Source organism: Dendrobates tinctorius, unplaced genomic scaffold (assembly GCF_039654945.1).
Source record: "Dendrobates tinctorius isolate UK_male_01 unplaced genomic scaffold, ASM3965494v1 ptg000103l, whole genome shotgun sequence".
NCBI classification, from domain to species: Eukaryota; Metazoa; Chordata; class Amphibia; order Anura; family Dendrobatidae; genus Dendrobates; species Dendrobates tinctorius.
Window position 1 is genome coordinate 37,100,791 of NW_027361771.1, and position 14,008 is coordinate 37,114,798.

General features: G+C 45.2%; 1 protein-coding gene across 1 annotated transcript in view; it reads left to right on the top strand.

The window, feature by feature from the left end:
* SSRP1 (structure specific recognition protein 1) overlaps positions 1–14,008 on the top strand; it is a 68,578-nt gene that overhangs the window by 1,248 nt on the left and 53,322 nt on the right. Inside the window, exons 2-5 of the mRNA XM_073588216.1 lie at positions 1,340–1,525; positions 1,714–1,819; positions 3,135–3,325; positions 5,481–5,711. Coding sequence (XP_073444317.1) covers positions 1,340–1,525; positions 1,714–1,819; positions 3,135–3,325; positions 5,481–5,711 — 714 coding nt within the window. The remainder of the gene's footprint in view (positions 1–1,339; positions 1,526–1,713; positions 1,820–3,134; positions 3,326–5,480; positions 5,712–14,008) is intronic.

Sequence of the window (14,008 nt, forward strand, 5' to 3'; positions counted from 1 at the left end):
CTCTTGGTGAGGACAGGGAAGTCTTGGCTGTTGGCAGTCTGGCACACATTTCTGAGTTTGTTCGGCTGCCTTATTCGTGACCCCCTCTTTGTACGCATTTTGACAAACACTTAAGGGTTGGTCACCCTTCTAGACCCAAGCTACAAAGAACTTTCAATCTCCTCCTTGTGGTGGAGAGGTCAAATAAAATGTTGTAGCACCAGAAGGCCCTAGTTGAAGAATTATTTAAACAAAATTCCCATCTGACAAAGCTGGCAGAGGTCACAGTTCCTCTGAAAACTAAGCAGTAGAGATGAGGGAGACACAAAGCAGATGCAGGGGAACACTTTCAAAGGTCTGGGATAGTTTTCTCAGGCCCTGATGCGTGGGGTACTCTGACAAGTCGGGAAAAGTTTTGGAAAATGCTGAAGGAGTACCTTACCCGAGTACCAGTGTACTCCGTGATTCCTCTGTGCCTTACAACTATTTGTGTATTTAAGCGAGACACTTGGCGTTAACTCTCTCTCTACTCCTTGGAGGTCCTGGCCTTCCCTGCTGCTATTATTTTGTCAGAGCTGGTTTTTAGAACCGCTGGGGGGCATTATAACCGATAGGCGCATTCGCTTGTCAACTGAAAAGGCTGACTTATTGAAATAAACAAGGCTGGATTGGTCCATGCTTCTCAACACCACCAGATGACGGCATTGGAAGATAAACTCAAATCTAGTTGGTTTTTTTCAGGTCTATTCCCATGTACCCCTTCTCACTCAAACATGGGTATATGCTTCAGGATTTTTGTTATTGGTGTTGCCCTCTCCTTTTCATCCTCTTCCACCACCATATTAAGAGGGTGATCATGCTACCCTTGCTATACAAATTTTTAAGGGTGTTTATGATGCCCGCATTAACAACTTTTAGAGGCCTACCTCTAATGTTCTTTGATATATGTATATCCCACGGGTGAATGTCAAGCAACGGATGTTCGGGCCCCCCTTTAATCTGAATTGGGTCCTGGTACCCAATCCAAACGCTTACATAGTCGGTCAGACCCGAACATCAAAGGGTTTGCCCATCACTACTGCACACTCCTGGCCAGAGTCTGGGCAAGCACTAGTGGCCAAGGAAGCAAGCTGAACACTATAGAAGATAAAAGCTCTCATATTAGTAGAATGACAGCCGGTAGAAAAAGCAAATCAATTGCAAACTTGCTTTTTTACATGCCATCTTACTAACTAAAACAATTGAATAACTAGAGTACCTTTTTAATATCAATAAACAATGTACCCATTGATTTGCCAGTCATGTTGAGTGATGTTTTGTGCATTTTTATTTATCATTACTGTTTTTACTTCTGTCCTAGAACGATGGACGTCTACGTTTATCAAAGACTGGCCTTATGTACAAGAACAATAAGACCGGGAAAGTGGATAATATTGCAGCCGCTGATCTGTCGGAGGGCATGTGGCGCCGGGTAGCACTTGGGCACGGAATCAAACTTTTAACACGTGCTGGCCATGTTTATAAGTATGATGGCTTCAGGGAGGGGGTGAGTGTTCTTATAGCCTTCCACATAAGCCCCCCCCCCCAAGTATTCTTTCTCCTTCAGGTGTTGACATTTGCTACCGTAGCTCAGCCGCATTCACATAAATGTCAGTTGGAAGTTGAATCTTTCTCGAGGTGAACTGAACAATACTTTTAATCTGTGAAGAAAATCCTCTTTCCTTTTCTCCACAGGAGTATGAGAAGCTTTCTGACTTTTTCAAGACTCATTTCCATGTGGATTTGGTAGAAAAGGATCTGTGTGTGAAAGGATGGAATTGGGGCAACGTAAGGTTTGGAGGTGCGTCTGCTTGATCATAAAATTTACTATATTTCCCCGGAATATTATAATGTACCTGGATATTTGTCACGCTCACGTCTTGGCTAATTGGCGCGAGCCGGGGGGTTGTGGCCCCACTGTGCCACATACCAGACTACTACCAGAAGGGGCGTGACTAAGACAGCTGCCTTGTGGTCTTCTCTGGAGCCTCCAATGGTGAGGTCAGGGTTGTGCGGCAGGTAGCTGCCAGGGGCCACTCCAGGGTGGTGTCTGGCTGTGACTGCTGATCCCACTCGGGGACAAGTCACTTGGACAGGTGCGAGTGACAGGCTGGCTGAGACACAGGGCAGGCAGGCACGGCTTGGAGATACAGGGCAGGCAGGTGTGTACGAAGGAACAGGTAGGGACCTGTTCACACAGCAGGAGCGGGTACTGGCTGCAAGGAATGGAATATGGAGGAACAGGTAGGGTCCTGTTCAAACAGGAGGTGCAGGTACGTGTACTGATAGGAGAGAGTGGAATATGACAAAACAGGAGTGCGGAGTACAGACACGGAGGACACGGGGAAAGGAATCACAGACAAGGAGACTGAGAGACAGAAAAACAGTACGAGACAAGGTACAGGGACCGAAGTATACACATATACAAAGCTAGGCTTAGACCAAGACAAAGAGTAATGGCACAGGGACCAGGAAATACTGCGTCCTGGAGGCGGCAAGACAGGTGCAAGACAAAGTTGAGACAAGACAGAGACCAGGATATTCTGCCTCCTGGAGGGCAGACAGAGAATTACTAGGCAAGGTACCAAGACAGAGATTAGGCACAAATCTTCCAAATAAGGCAAGACATAGGACAGGGCCTGGCTATCTCAGCAGCAAGAAGCTAACTGAGTTGAGACATTGCACAGGCAATGTTCCAGTGGATAGAGCAGGTTTAAATAGTAGAGGGCTCTAGGTAATTGGTCAGGGACACATTAGCCAGGTGCACCCTGACTCCATAAGAAACAGAGTTCTGGCGCGGCCCCCCCTATACACACAGCCAGGAAGCATGCAGGAGAGCAGAGGAACAGAGCATAGGGCTGGCAGCAGACAGAATTCACAACATGGCTTGGAGTAGTGAGCAAGTTGGTGAGTGGGGGATGGGAGGCCATGCAGCGATGCCTGCAGGGTTGTTACAATATTAGACATTCAGATACATCTATTCCACTGATTGCTTATGGTGCACTGATTTCCCCCATGCCCATTGTTTTTATATGACAAGTGGGTGGTGGACCTTAAAACTATGGAGTAGGAATAGTATATCTGCCTGTATAACCTTGTCTTGTTTGCTTGTGTAGGACAACTACTCTCATTTGATATCGGAGAACAGCCGGCATTTGAACTCCCTCTAAGTAATGTATCTCAGTGTACCACTGGGAAGAACGAGGTTACACTGGAGTTTCACCAGAATGATGATTCGGATGTTTCGCTCATGGAGATTCGTTTCTATGTTCCTCCCACACAAGAGGACGGTGGAGATCCAGTAGAGGTAATGTTTTTTAGTTTTGCATTGTTTTACAATGGGAAGAAAACTTATGAAAAAGAAGTGCAAGGCAAGAGTTCACTCAGTGAAATTAGCTTCTATTAAAGATATAATTAAATAAAAATGTGTTAAAAAATTTAAGACACAAGATAGTCAAAGCTGATGAGTATAGCTTTGTATTAATAGCATGATACACATCGGATATTATAATAGAAATAGGATTACGCACTAAATGGTAAATACCAGAGATGGATATACTGGTATAACAAGATATTCAAAATGTAATCCCAGTACCACAGATGGATTCCAGTTAGCATGAAACCATGTAAGTGGTAAGTAGACAAAATATGTCAAAATAAAGTATCATTCGGTGGAAAAAGTCCTAGGCTGTGTGCCCACGTTGCGTTTTTGCCGCTTTTTTTCCACAGCGGAAACGCTTAAACGCATCCAATGCAATCCTATGGGATTCCGCAGTTGCTGTGCCCATGCTGCGGATTTTACCACTGCAGAATTGCATAGTGGTAAAATCCACAGCATGTTCATTATTTCAGCGGAATCGTCGTGATTCCGCTGCCATAGGATTGCATTGAAACGCTAACTTTACGCATGTGGCTATGCCCACCATGCGTACAGTGAGCGCTTCATGTGCAGATGGTACCCAGGGTCTGGAGGAGAGGAGATTCTCCTCCATGCCCTGGGTACCATATACCTGTAAAAATTAGAATTAAAATAATCGGGATATACTTGCCTTCCGACGGCCCCCGGAGCTCTCCCGCCTGTCCGACGCTGCCAGCATCTTCCGTTCCCAAGGGATGCATGGTGTGAATCACCCCAGATGATGTCACGGTCGCGTGACCGCTACGTCATCTGAGGTGATTCTCGCAATGCATCCCTGGGAACGGAGCTTGCCGGCAGCGTTGCTGAGGGACGGGGGCCGACAGGAGGTGAGTATATCCCTATTTTTTTAAATTATTTTTTACATTCTATCTTTTACTATTGATGCTGCATAGGCAGCATCAGTAGTAAAATGTTGGTCACACTTGTCAAGCACTATGCTTGATAAGTGTGACCAACCTGTCCTTCACCTTTCCAAGCGATGCTTGGAAAGCGCAAGCATTGCGCAAGCTAAAAACACTTGCAAAACGCTTGTGTTTTACAAATTCCGCATGCGTTTTACCCGCGGCAGAGACTTGCGGACATTTCTGCAGCTTTTCTGCAATGTGGGCACATAGCCCAAATCCCATGGGAAATGTAAGTGTGCACAGTGACATGGAAAGGACTCACAAGTCAACGAAAGAAACCCGCCTGACTCTTGTTTCGCACCTAGCTTCGTCAATGGGTTGTTCAGACATTGAACAATCTGTATGGGCAGAGGAGCACCTCTCCCAAGGGAAGCTTTTGCTTGCAGGTTGATTTATCTGCTAACAAGAAGCAGAAGGATTGACATTCCAGCTCCATAAAAACATTTTTCTTTATTGAAAAAAATAATAAAATATTGGCAGAAAAATCCTCCAATGTAGTGAGTGTACACACAGCTGCTGGTATAACGGCAATGCATTTTGATCACAGGTGGATCTTTTTCATAGCAGCTATGAAAAAGTTCCACCTGTGATTGAAACGTGTTGCTGTTATACCAGCAGCTGTGTGTACACTCACTACATTGGAGGATTTTTCTGCCAAGCTATGATATTTTAATATTTTTTTTTTTCAATAAAGAAAATAGTTTTTATGGAGCTGGAACGTCAATCCTTCTGCTGCTTGTTACCTCCACGTTGGGTCTGAACGGAGTTCCGAGCACCCGTGGCAGTTTGAGCTGGCATGGGCTTTTGCCCAGTTTTGTACTTTGAGTTATCTGCTAGTTTTGTATAGGTAATATATAAATATATATTTATGATGTAGAAGTTTTTAATGTGCTTTCTGGGAATCACCATGGCCAATACAATCCCCATTCTTGTTCCATACATGGTCTATACTCGGCTGCTCTTTGAGAGGTTTCCTATGATGTTGTGTTACTTCTGTAGAGGCAAATAAATGATTCTAGTGCACAACGCTGGGAGGTTTTCTGCAACATCCCATGTAGCTTCCTTTTGGTGTAATCATTTACCATGCCTGCTCGTTTGTGCTTGTTGCCATCTACTTACATTTCTCCTTCTGCATTTAGGCTTTTGCTAAAAACGTCCTCTCTAAGGCAGACGTCATCCAGGCAACAGGCGATGCAGTCTGCATATTTCGAGAGTTGCAGTGCCTTACTCCTCGTGGTCGCTATGACATACGAATCTATACATCCTTTCTCCACCTCCACGGAAAAACCTTTGATTATAAAATACCATACACAACTGTGCTCCGGCTTTTCTTATTGCCTCATAAGGACCAGCGTCAGATGTTCTTTGTGGTAAGTCTATGTGTATAAAGTTATGACCGAAAGTGTACCATTGAAATTATTCCAGAAAATTACTGCAATTACACATGTTTTGTTATACTCCTGTTTATTTCCTTTGTGTATATTGGAGCAACAGAAAATAACAGAGGGGGGAAAAAAAGGCAAACTGCACATAATTCACACAAAACCCCAAAAATGGGTCAGACAAAATTGTTTACACTTTTCAAAAATTGTGAGTAAACATCTTTGTTTAAAGCATGTGATGCTTGTCCAAATTCGCCTGTAGCAAGTAACAGGTGTGTGCAATATGAAAATTGACCCTGAAACCAGATAAGTTGACTCAGTCTTTGCATTGTGTATCTGTGTGTACCACATTAAGCATGGAGAACAGAAAGATAACTGTCTGAGCACTTAAAAATCAAAATTTTGAAAAATATCATCAATTTGAAGTTTACAAGTCCATCTCCAAAGATCTTGATGTTGCTTTGTCCACGATGCGCAATATAATTAAGAAGTTTACAACTCATGACACTGTAGCTAATCTCCCTGGACATGGACGGCAGAGAAAACTTGATGAAAGGTTGCAACACACAATAGTGCAGATGATGGATAAGCAGCCACAATCATGTTCCTAAGAAATTCAAGGTGCATCAGTGTCGGTGCCAATTCGTCGACTTTTGATTGAAACGCTATGGCAGGAGACCCAGGAGGACCCCATTGCTGACACAGAGACATAAAAAAATAAACTAGACTGCAGTTTACCAAAATGTACATGAGTAAACCAGAATCCTTCTGGGAAAGTGTCGGTCTCCACAGTACATAGAACTTTTTTGTAAAGCACATCATTCTACTGTTTACAGAAAACTGAATGAGGCCTACAAAGGAAAGGACACAGTACCTGCAGTCAAATATGGCGGAGATTCAAAGCTGTTTTGGAGTTTTTTCTGCCTCTGGCACTGGGAGCCTTGACTATGTGCAAGGCATCCTATTACCAAAGGATTTTAGGTCGCAGTGTAGTGGCCCGTATTGGAATTCTGGGTTTGTGTCCTAGGTCGTGCATCTTCCAGCAGGACAATGCCCCCCAACATACTTCAAAAAGCACTCAGAAATGTATGCAAACAAAGTGCTAGAGAGTTCTGAAGTGGCCAGCAAAGAGTCTGGATCTAAATTCCATTGAACACCTGTGGAGAGACTTTAAAATTGCTGCTGGGAGAAAGCACCTTTTAAATGAGTCCTGGAGCAGTTTGCAAAACAAGAATTTTCCAAAATTTCAGTTGAGAGGTCTAAGAAGCTTATTTATGGTTATAGGAAGTGATTGCAGTTATTTATTCCAGTGGGTGTGCAGCCAAATATTAAGTTGAGGGTGCCAACAATTTGTCCTGACCACTTCTGAGGTTTTGTGTGAAATTATGTCATATTTGCCTTTTTTCCCCCTCAACCATGACTGCACACATGAGCGAGAGAGTAGGATACGCCCTTATTACTGGACAGGCAGCCCCAAGCGCAAAATAAAAAGGAAACTCCCACTTCCTCCTTCAATGTGATTTCCAGTCCTCTTGATGTAGGAGCCTTCAGCACACCACTGGAGCAACTGTGAATCATGGAACACCATGGTGTGTCCTATGGCAACTAGAGCTTCGCAAATTTGTTCGGATTCGCGCTCGACAAATCTGAACTTGCCATATTAATATCCTATTCATGCCGAATGTATGTTTGATCAGTTCCGAACATATTCAGCAATTTCTTACTCCCATTTACTATAATGACGTTCGTCAGTGTTCGACGAATATTGCAAAAGCAATATTTGATTCCGATCGTATTTGGAACCGAATCCGAACAAATTTGCCCAACTCTACTAGCAACCTCTAGAGAGAGGCAGTGGGTACAGGGGCTCAGTTAGGCATGGAAATTCTATCAATTTGGGAGAATCTACATTTAATGATTCAGTAGTACCTATCTATGTTTGGCCTAGAGCTTTGTGGTTTGGTAACACAGCTTGGGAATGGTGGCTTGCTGCCTGGCATTTCTCGCTTGGGTGCTTTGGCTTAGTTGGCTAAAAGTCTGTCTTGTCAACAGATCCTGTGTTGTTTTTTTTATTAAAGGCTTGCATAGTGCTTGTGTATTGAATCTCCTCTGTAGCCTCATAATTTATTTCTATAGCGCCAACATATTCTGCAGCACTTTACATTATAGAGGGGACTTGTACAGACAATAGACATTACAGCATACCAATAAACACACAGATCAAAACAGATACCAATAGGAGTGAGGGGTGAGGGCCCTGCTCGCAAGCTTACAATCTATAAGGAAAAAGGGGAAACACGAAGGGTGGATGGTAACAATTGCTTTTATTGTTTGGACCAGCCATAGTGTAAGAATCTGGTGTTCCTGTTGCTGCCTGAACCAGTTGACAGTCTAAATATGTAACAGTACAGACACAAATGCATAAGGCTGGGTTCACACGTAGCGGAACTCTCGCGGAAATTACAGCGTGAATTCCGGAATTCCATTCCACGGGAAAATCGCATATTAAATTCCCGCGATTTTCCCGCGGAAAAACTAGCATTTTGCAAGCGTAATTAGCTTGCAGAATTGCTAGCGTTTTCCAAGCGATCTGTAGCATCGCTTGGAGAACTGACAGGTTGATCACACTCGTCAAACATAGTGTTTGACGAGTGTGACCAACTTACTACTATTGAGGCCGCCTATGCGGCATCAATAGTAAAAGAATGTAAAAAATAAAAAAAAAAAATATTATTGTTCTCACCTTCCGGCGTCCCGCGCAGCCTTCCCGCCTCTCTTCACACTCCCGATCCCAGTAATCCTTTGCGACAATTACCGCGATGTCTCGTGGTCATTCGCGATGACCGCGAGACTTCACGATCCTGCGAGAACGGACGTCATCGCTCGCAAAGGCTTACTGGGACCGGGAGCATGGAGAGAGGCGGGAAGGCTGCGCGGGATGTCGGAAGGTGAGAATAACAATATTTTTTATTTTAAATTCTATTTTTTACAGGGATATGGTACCCAAAGCCCGGAGGACAGTCTCCTCTCCTCCGGACCGAAGGTACCATCCGCAAATGTTCTGCTTACTTTTCGCATGGTGTGCACAGCCACATGCGGAAAGTAAGCAGAACAATGCATTCCTATGGGTGCGGGATCGCCGCGATTCCGCAAAATTAATGAGCATGCTGCGTTTTTTACCGCGAAGCGATTCCGCCGCGGTAAAAACCGCAGCATTGCGGAATCCCATAGGAATGAATGGGATGCTTATTTTTCGCGGCAAAAATCCCACGGAAACGCGAAAAAAACGCCACGTGTGAACTCAGCCTAAAGCATGTGCGAACATGATGCGAAGAACCTGGTTATGGTAAAAAATTTTGAATGGGCCACACAGGGATATTTAGGTTAACGCATTGAGGCGATAGGCCAGTCTGAACAAATGCGTTTTTAAGGCACGCTTAAGGCTACTTTCACACTAGCGTCGTGCATTGCACGTCGCTATGCGACATTGCAGCGCACCGACGCATAGTGTGGAAGCGCCGCACAACGGGGGCAGCGGATGCTGTTTTTCATCGCATTCGCTGCCCCATTGTGAGGTGCGGGGAGGGAGTTCTGGCCGCGCGTGCGCGGTCGGAAATGCTGCAGACGACGCACCAAAAAAAGTTACATGGAACGTTTTTTGGTGGAGACGGTCCGACGCAACCGTCGCACGACGGTTTCGACGTGTGGCAATGCGTCGCACTGCGTCGTTAATAAAAGTCTATGGAGAAAAAACGCATCCTGCAAGCACTTTTGCAGGATGCGTTTTTTCTTCAAAACGACGCATAGCGACGTGCAGTGCACGACGCTAGTGTGAAAGTAGCCTAAAACTGTGGGGATTAATCATATTAGCCTGGGTAGTGTATCTTGTGTATTCAGCCTGCCACCTCATGACTTATGGCTCAGCTATTGAGCCTCATAGCGGTCATTGTGGCTTGTGTATTGAGCATTATGGCTGGCCAATTTGCTTGTGTAGTGAGCCTCTTGTTGCTGCGTGGCTTATGTATTGAGCCACATGTCTGATCTTGTCTCATGTCTGGTAGTTGGTCTGCCACTTCTCAGGTTTCATGTTCACCCTAAGCTAAGAATACCTATATAGAAAAGAAATGCCTTAAAATAACAAATATAACAACCAATGAATACCATATAATTGCCAAATGAACCAAAAATGTATTCAGACAAGGTAAATATAATGGAATAGCTTTTATTAATATACAGCTTTGATAACAATTAAAAGACCACTGCAAAATTTTCAGTTTGTCTGATTTTACTTTTTATAGGTATATTTTTAAGTCAAATGTAAACTGCTCTTTTATTCTATGAACTACTGAATTTCCAAGCACTAAATTTTGTACTTATTTTCAGAAAATGAGAAATGGTCAAAAGAACAAAAAATGCAGTGCTTGCAGCCCTCAAATAATGCTAAGAAATCAAGTTCATAATCCTTTAGGAAAAACAATACTAATGTTTTAACTCCGAAAGAGTTCAGAAATCAAAATTTTGTGGAATAACCATGATTTTTAATCACAGCTTTCATGTGTCTTGGCATGCTTTCCACCAGTCTTTCACACTGTTTTGGGTGACCTTATGCCACTCCTGGTACAAAAATGTAAGCAGTTCTTCTTTGATGGCTTGTGACTATCCATCTTCCTCTTGATTACATTCCAGAAGTTTTCAATGGGGTTCAGGTCTGGAGATTGGGCTGGCCATGACAGGGATTTTATATGGTGGTCCTTCATCCACACATTGATTGACCTAGCTGTGTGGCATGGCACATTGTCCTGCTGGAAAACCAGTCCTCAGAGTTGGGGAACATTGCCTGAGCAGAAGGAATCAACTGTTTTACCCTTCGCCACGACAGCACCCACCGGAGAGAGGGATCCGCCCATAGGAACAGGAAACCTACAGAGATAAAAGTGGGCGGTCTGCCTCTCCTCCTCAGTTGGTTTCCTATTCCTATGGGAAACCGCAGGACTTTTCCTACAGAAGCATACCCGGGCCAGGGCAGCCGCCTGTGCAGTCTGTGTGAACGGCAGGGGCTCCGGTCCAGAGGCAGCGTCGGGGGAGTGCTGTATTCCAGCTCCCCCCCTCGTCTGAGCAGCAGCAGCAGAAACGACAGGTCTGGGGAAGGCCGCCTGCAGCTTCTTGCAGGACACGTGCCGTCGGGGTCCGGATATAGATATAGCCAACCCGGCCCGTGTGGGAGTGCGGGGCCGGAGGAAAGCAGGCAGCCTCCATTCCCCTGATATGGCTTCAGCGCAGCCCCAGGAGCAGACGGGCCGCGCACATGCGATCAGCGCCGTTGGCCCCGGATGTGGTAAGTGGGATCTTCCGGGTCACGCCGGAGGTTCCGCAGCTGGAGGACGTACGCTGTCCCGGGAGCATTGCGGTACCACACATAGGCATGTAAGCGCTCCCCGCCCCCCCGGAAGCTGCAATAGAAACTCCGGTAAAAAGGGGGACACTGAGTGGCGCGGTCCCGGGGACTAGATACCAGGCCACGCACATTACACCGCTCCTACACTGAGTTGGCACCCCGGGTGGGGGAGGTATCGGAAGGCAGCAGCAATGCGGGCGGAGCAGATAAAAAGCCTTGCAGCAGGGAGTCCAGCGTGCAAGCATGTCTTCCCCAGGACAAGGCACGCATCTCCCGGCAGGTGATACGGCAGCATTCAAGGACCACTCTGGTAGAGGCTCCTTGGACAGAAGCCACGCCAACAAACTTCCACCTCAGCCTTCTGATCCGGTACCTACAGCTTCTCTGGGTGAGTGGACGACTCTTTGCCTATCAGGCTGACATTTTTTTTTTTTTTTTCTCTTCTCTCTATCTATCTATCTATCTATCTATCTATCTATCTATCTCTCTCTCTCTCTCTCTCTCTCTCTCTCTCTCTCTCTTTCTCTCTCTTCTTTTCTTTCTCTCTCTTCTTTTCTTTCTCTCTCTTCTTTTCTTTCTCTCTCTTCTTTTCTTTCTCTCTCTTCTTTTCTTTCTCTCTCTTCTTTTCTTTCTCTCTCTCCTCCTCCTCCTCCTCCTCCTCCTCCTCCTCCTCCTCCTCCTCCTCCTCCTCTCTCTCTCTTCGTCTCCTCCCTTAGACTAAGAGAAAACAAAAAATAAAGAATGTGCCCTCTGTAGATGCCTCCTACCTGACTTCTACACTAAGAGGCTCTAAAAGATGCATTAGCGAGATCGTGCAGCAAGCATCTGTGTCAGCCATGGACATAAGTGCAATGATAAGGGCCCTGACCCAGTCTAGTAGTATGCCTACTAAAACTAAAAAGCCGACTGTTGCCAGCTCAGACTCTGACGATGATGAGGCTGTGATCTCTGATACCTCTGGTGCATCCACATCGCCATCTTCCTCAGAAATGAAAGGGCGTTCGTGTTTTCCCTTAGAAAGCATGTACAATTTAGTAAAATCCGTGAGAAACACCATGGGATGCACAGAAACAAAGGGGCCGCAAACAACGCAGGAGGTAATGTTTGCAGGTCTAACTAACAAGGAAGAGAAGGGCCTTCCCCGTTATACCGGCCGTCAAAGCTTTAATTAAAAAAGAAAGGGAGAAACAGGACCAGAAAGGTTACCTCCCTTCGGCCTCAAAAAGAAGATACCCCTTCAGTGATGAGGAACTATTAACATGGTCTAAGGTCCCTAAAGTTGACGCAGCGGTCGCCTCTACCTCAAATCATCATCATCATCATCTTTACCGGTAGAGGATGCAGGGGTATTAAAAGATCCACTGGACCGCAAAGCTGATGCCTCGCTGAAAAGAGCTTGGGAGGCAGCTACCAGCACATTTAAGCTAGCAGTAGCCAGCACTTGCACAGCCCGTTCTATGCTGGTCTGGATTGATCAGCTAAATCAGAAAATAGACCAAAAATCCTCCAGGGACAGATTACGAGCAGCTATCCCCTTGATCCGGGGTGCGGCCGTATTTATAGCTGAAGCCTCTGAGGACTCATTACGTTTAGCAGCCAGAACAGCAGGCTTGCTTAACAATGCCAGATGTAGTCTGTATCTTAAAATCTGGAAAGGGGATTCACAATCCAAGGCAAAGCTCTGTGCCATCCCTTGTGAGGGTGAGTTTCTTTTTGGGAAAACCCTAGATGAGATCCTCACCAAGGCGAAGGAAAGGAAAAAGGGCTTCCCTAACCTTTCTCTCCCATTTTATTGGAGGGTGTTTAGGAGACGGCCATTTGGCAGAGGAAGACCAGCGGAAAGCCAAAATCGTTGGTCCACAAAGGAGGACAAAAATAAAGGTGCCATTTTTAAAGGATCCTCCTTCCTTAGAGACAAATGCTAAAGAACCAGTTCCTCCAGTAGGAGGAAGACTGAACTTTTTCTTTCAAGAATGGGAAAAAATTACAGCCAGTTCTTGGGTCCTAGACATTATTAGGCACGGGCTAAAACTAGAATTCCATCGTGTCCCCCGTAACTCAGTTATTATAACATCTCTAAACTCGCCAATCCAACAACAGTCCCTTGAAGTTGAGATTCTAAGCTTATTGGACAAGAAAGTATTGATCTGTGTACCAAAACAGGAAGGGAGAGGATTTTATTCTCTTTTCCTGGTCCCTAAGCCGGATGGCTCATTCAGAATAATCATCAACCTAAAAAACCTAAATACATTCGTCCATAATCATAGATTTAAGATGGAATCTATTAGATCTACAGTTAAGCTTCTCTTCCCCAATTGTATGATGGCCAGCTTAGATTTAAAAGATGCTTATTATAATCTTCCCAACAATTTCAGATATCAGAAATATCTGAGTGGCGGTCTCCCTCGATGGCATCTTACACCATTTCCAGTTTACGGCAATGCCATTCGGCCTTTCCATCATGCCACGAGTCCTTACGAAGGTGATGCTGGAAATGATGGCCTTCCTGCGGCTGAAGGACACCTTGATAATACCTTATCTGGACGACTTTTTAATAGTAGGGAACTCAGCTCGACAATGTAGTAGACGAGTTACTGACACAATCTCGTCCTTACCGGGTCTAGGTTGAATCATAAACTTCAAGAAGTCCAGAGTCGAGCTGCAGTCCGTCCAGTCCTTCTTAGATCTCCAGCTAGACTCCACAAAGCAAAAATGTCTGCTACCGCAGGTAAAAATCTCAATGATCAAAACAAAGATTAGGGTAGCAATTGACAAACCATGCATGTCCTTGAAGGAAGCAATGTCCCTCTTAGGGTCCCTTACCTCCTGTATCCTGGCGGTCCAGTGGGCCCAGTTCCATACCCGGGAACTGCAACACCAAATTCTCCTA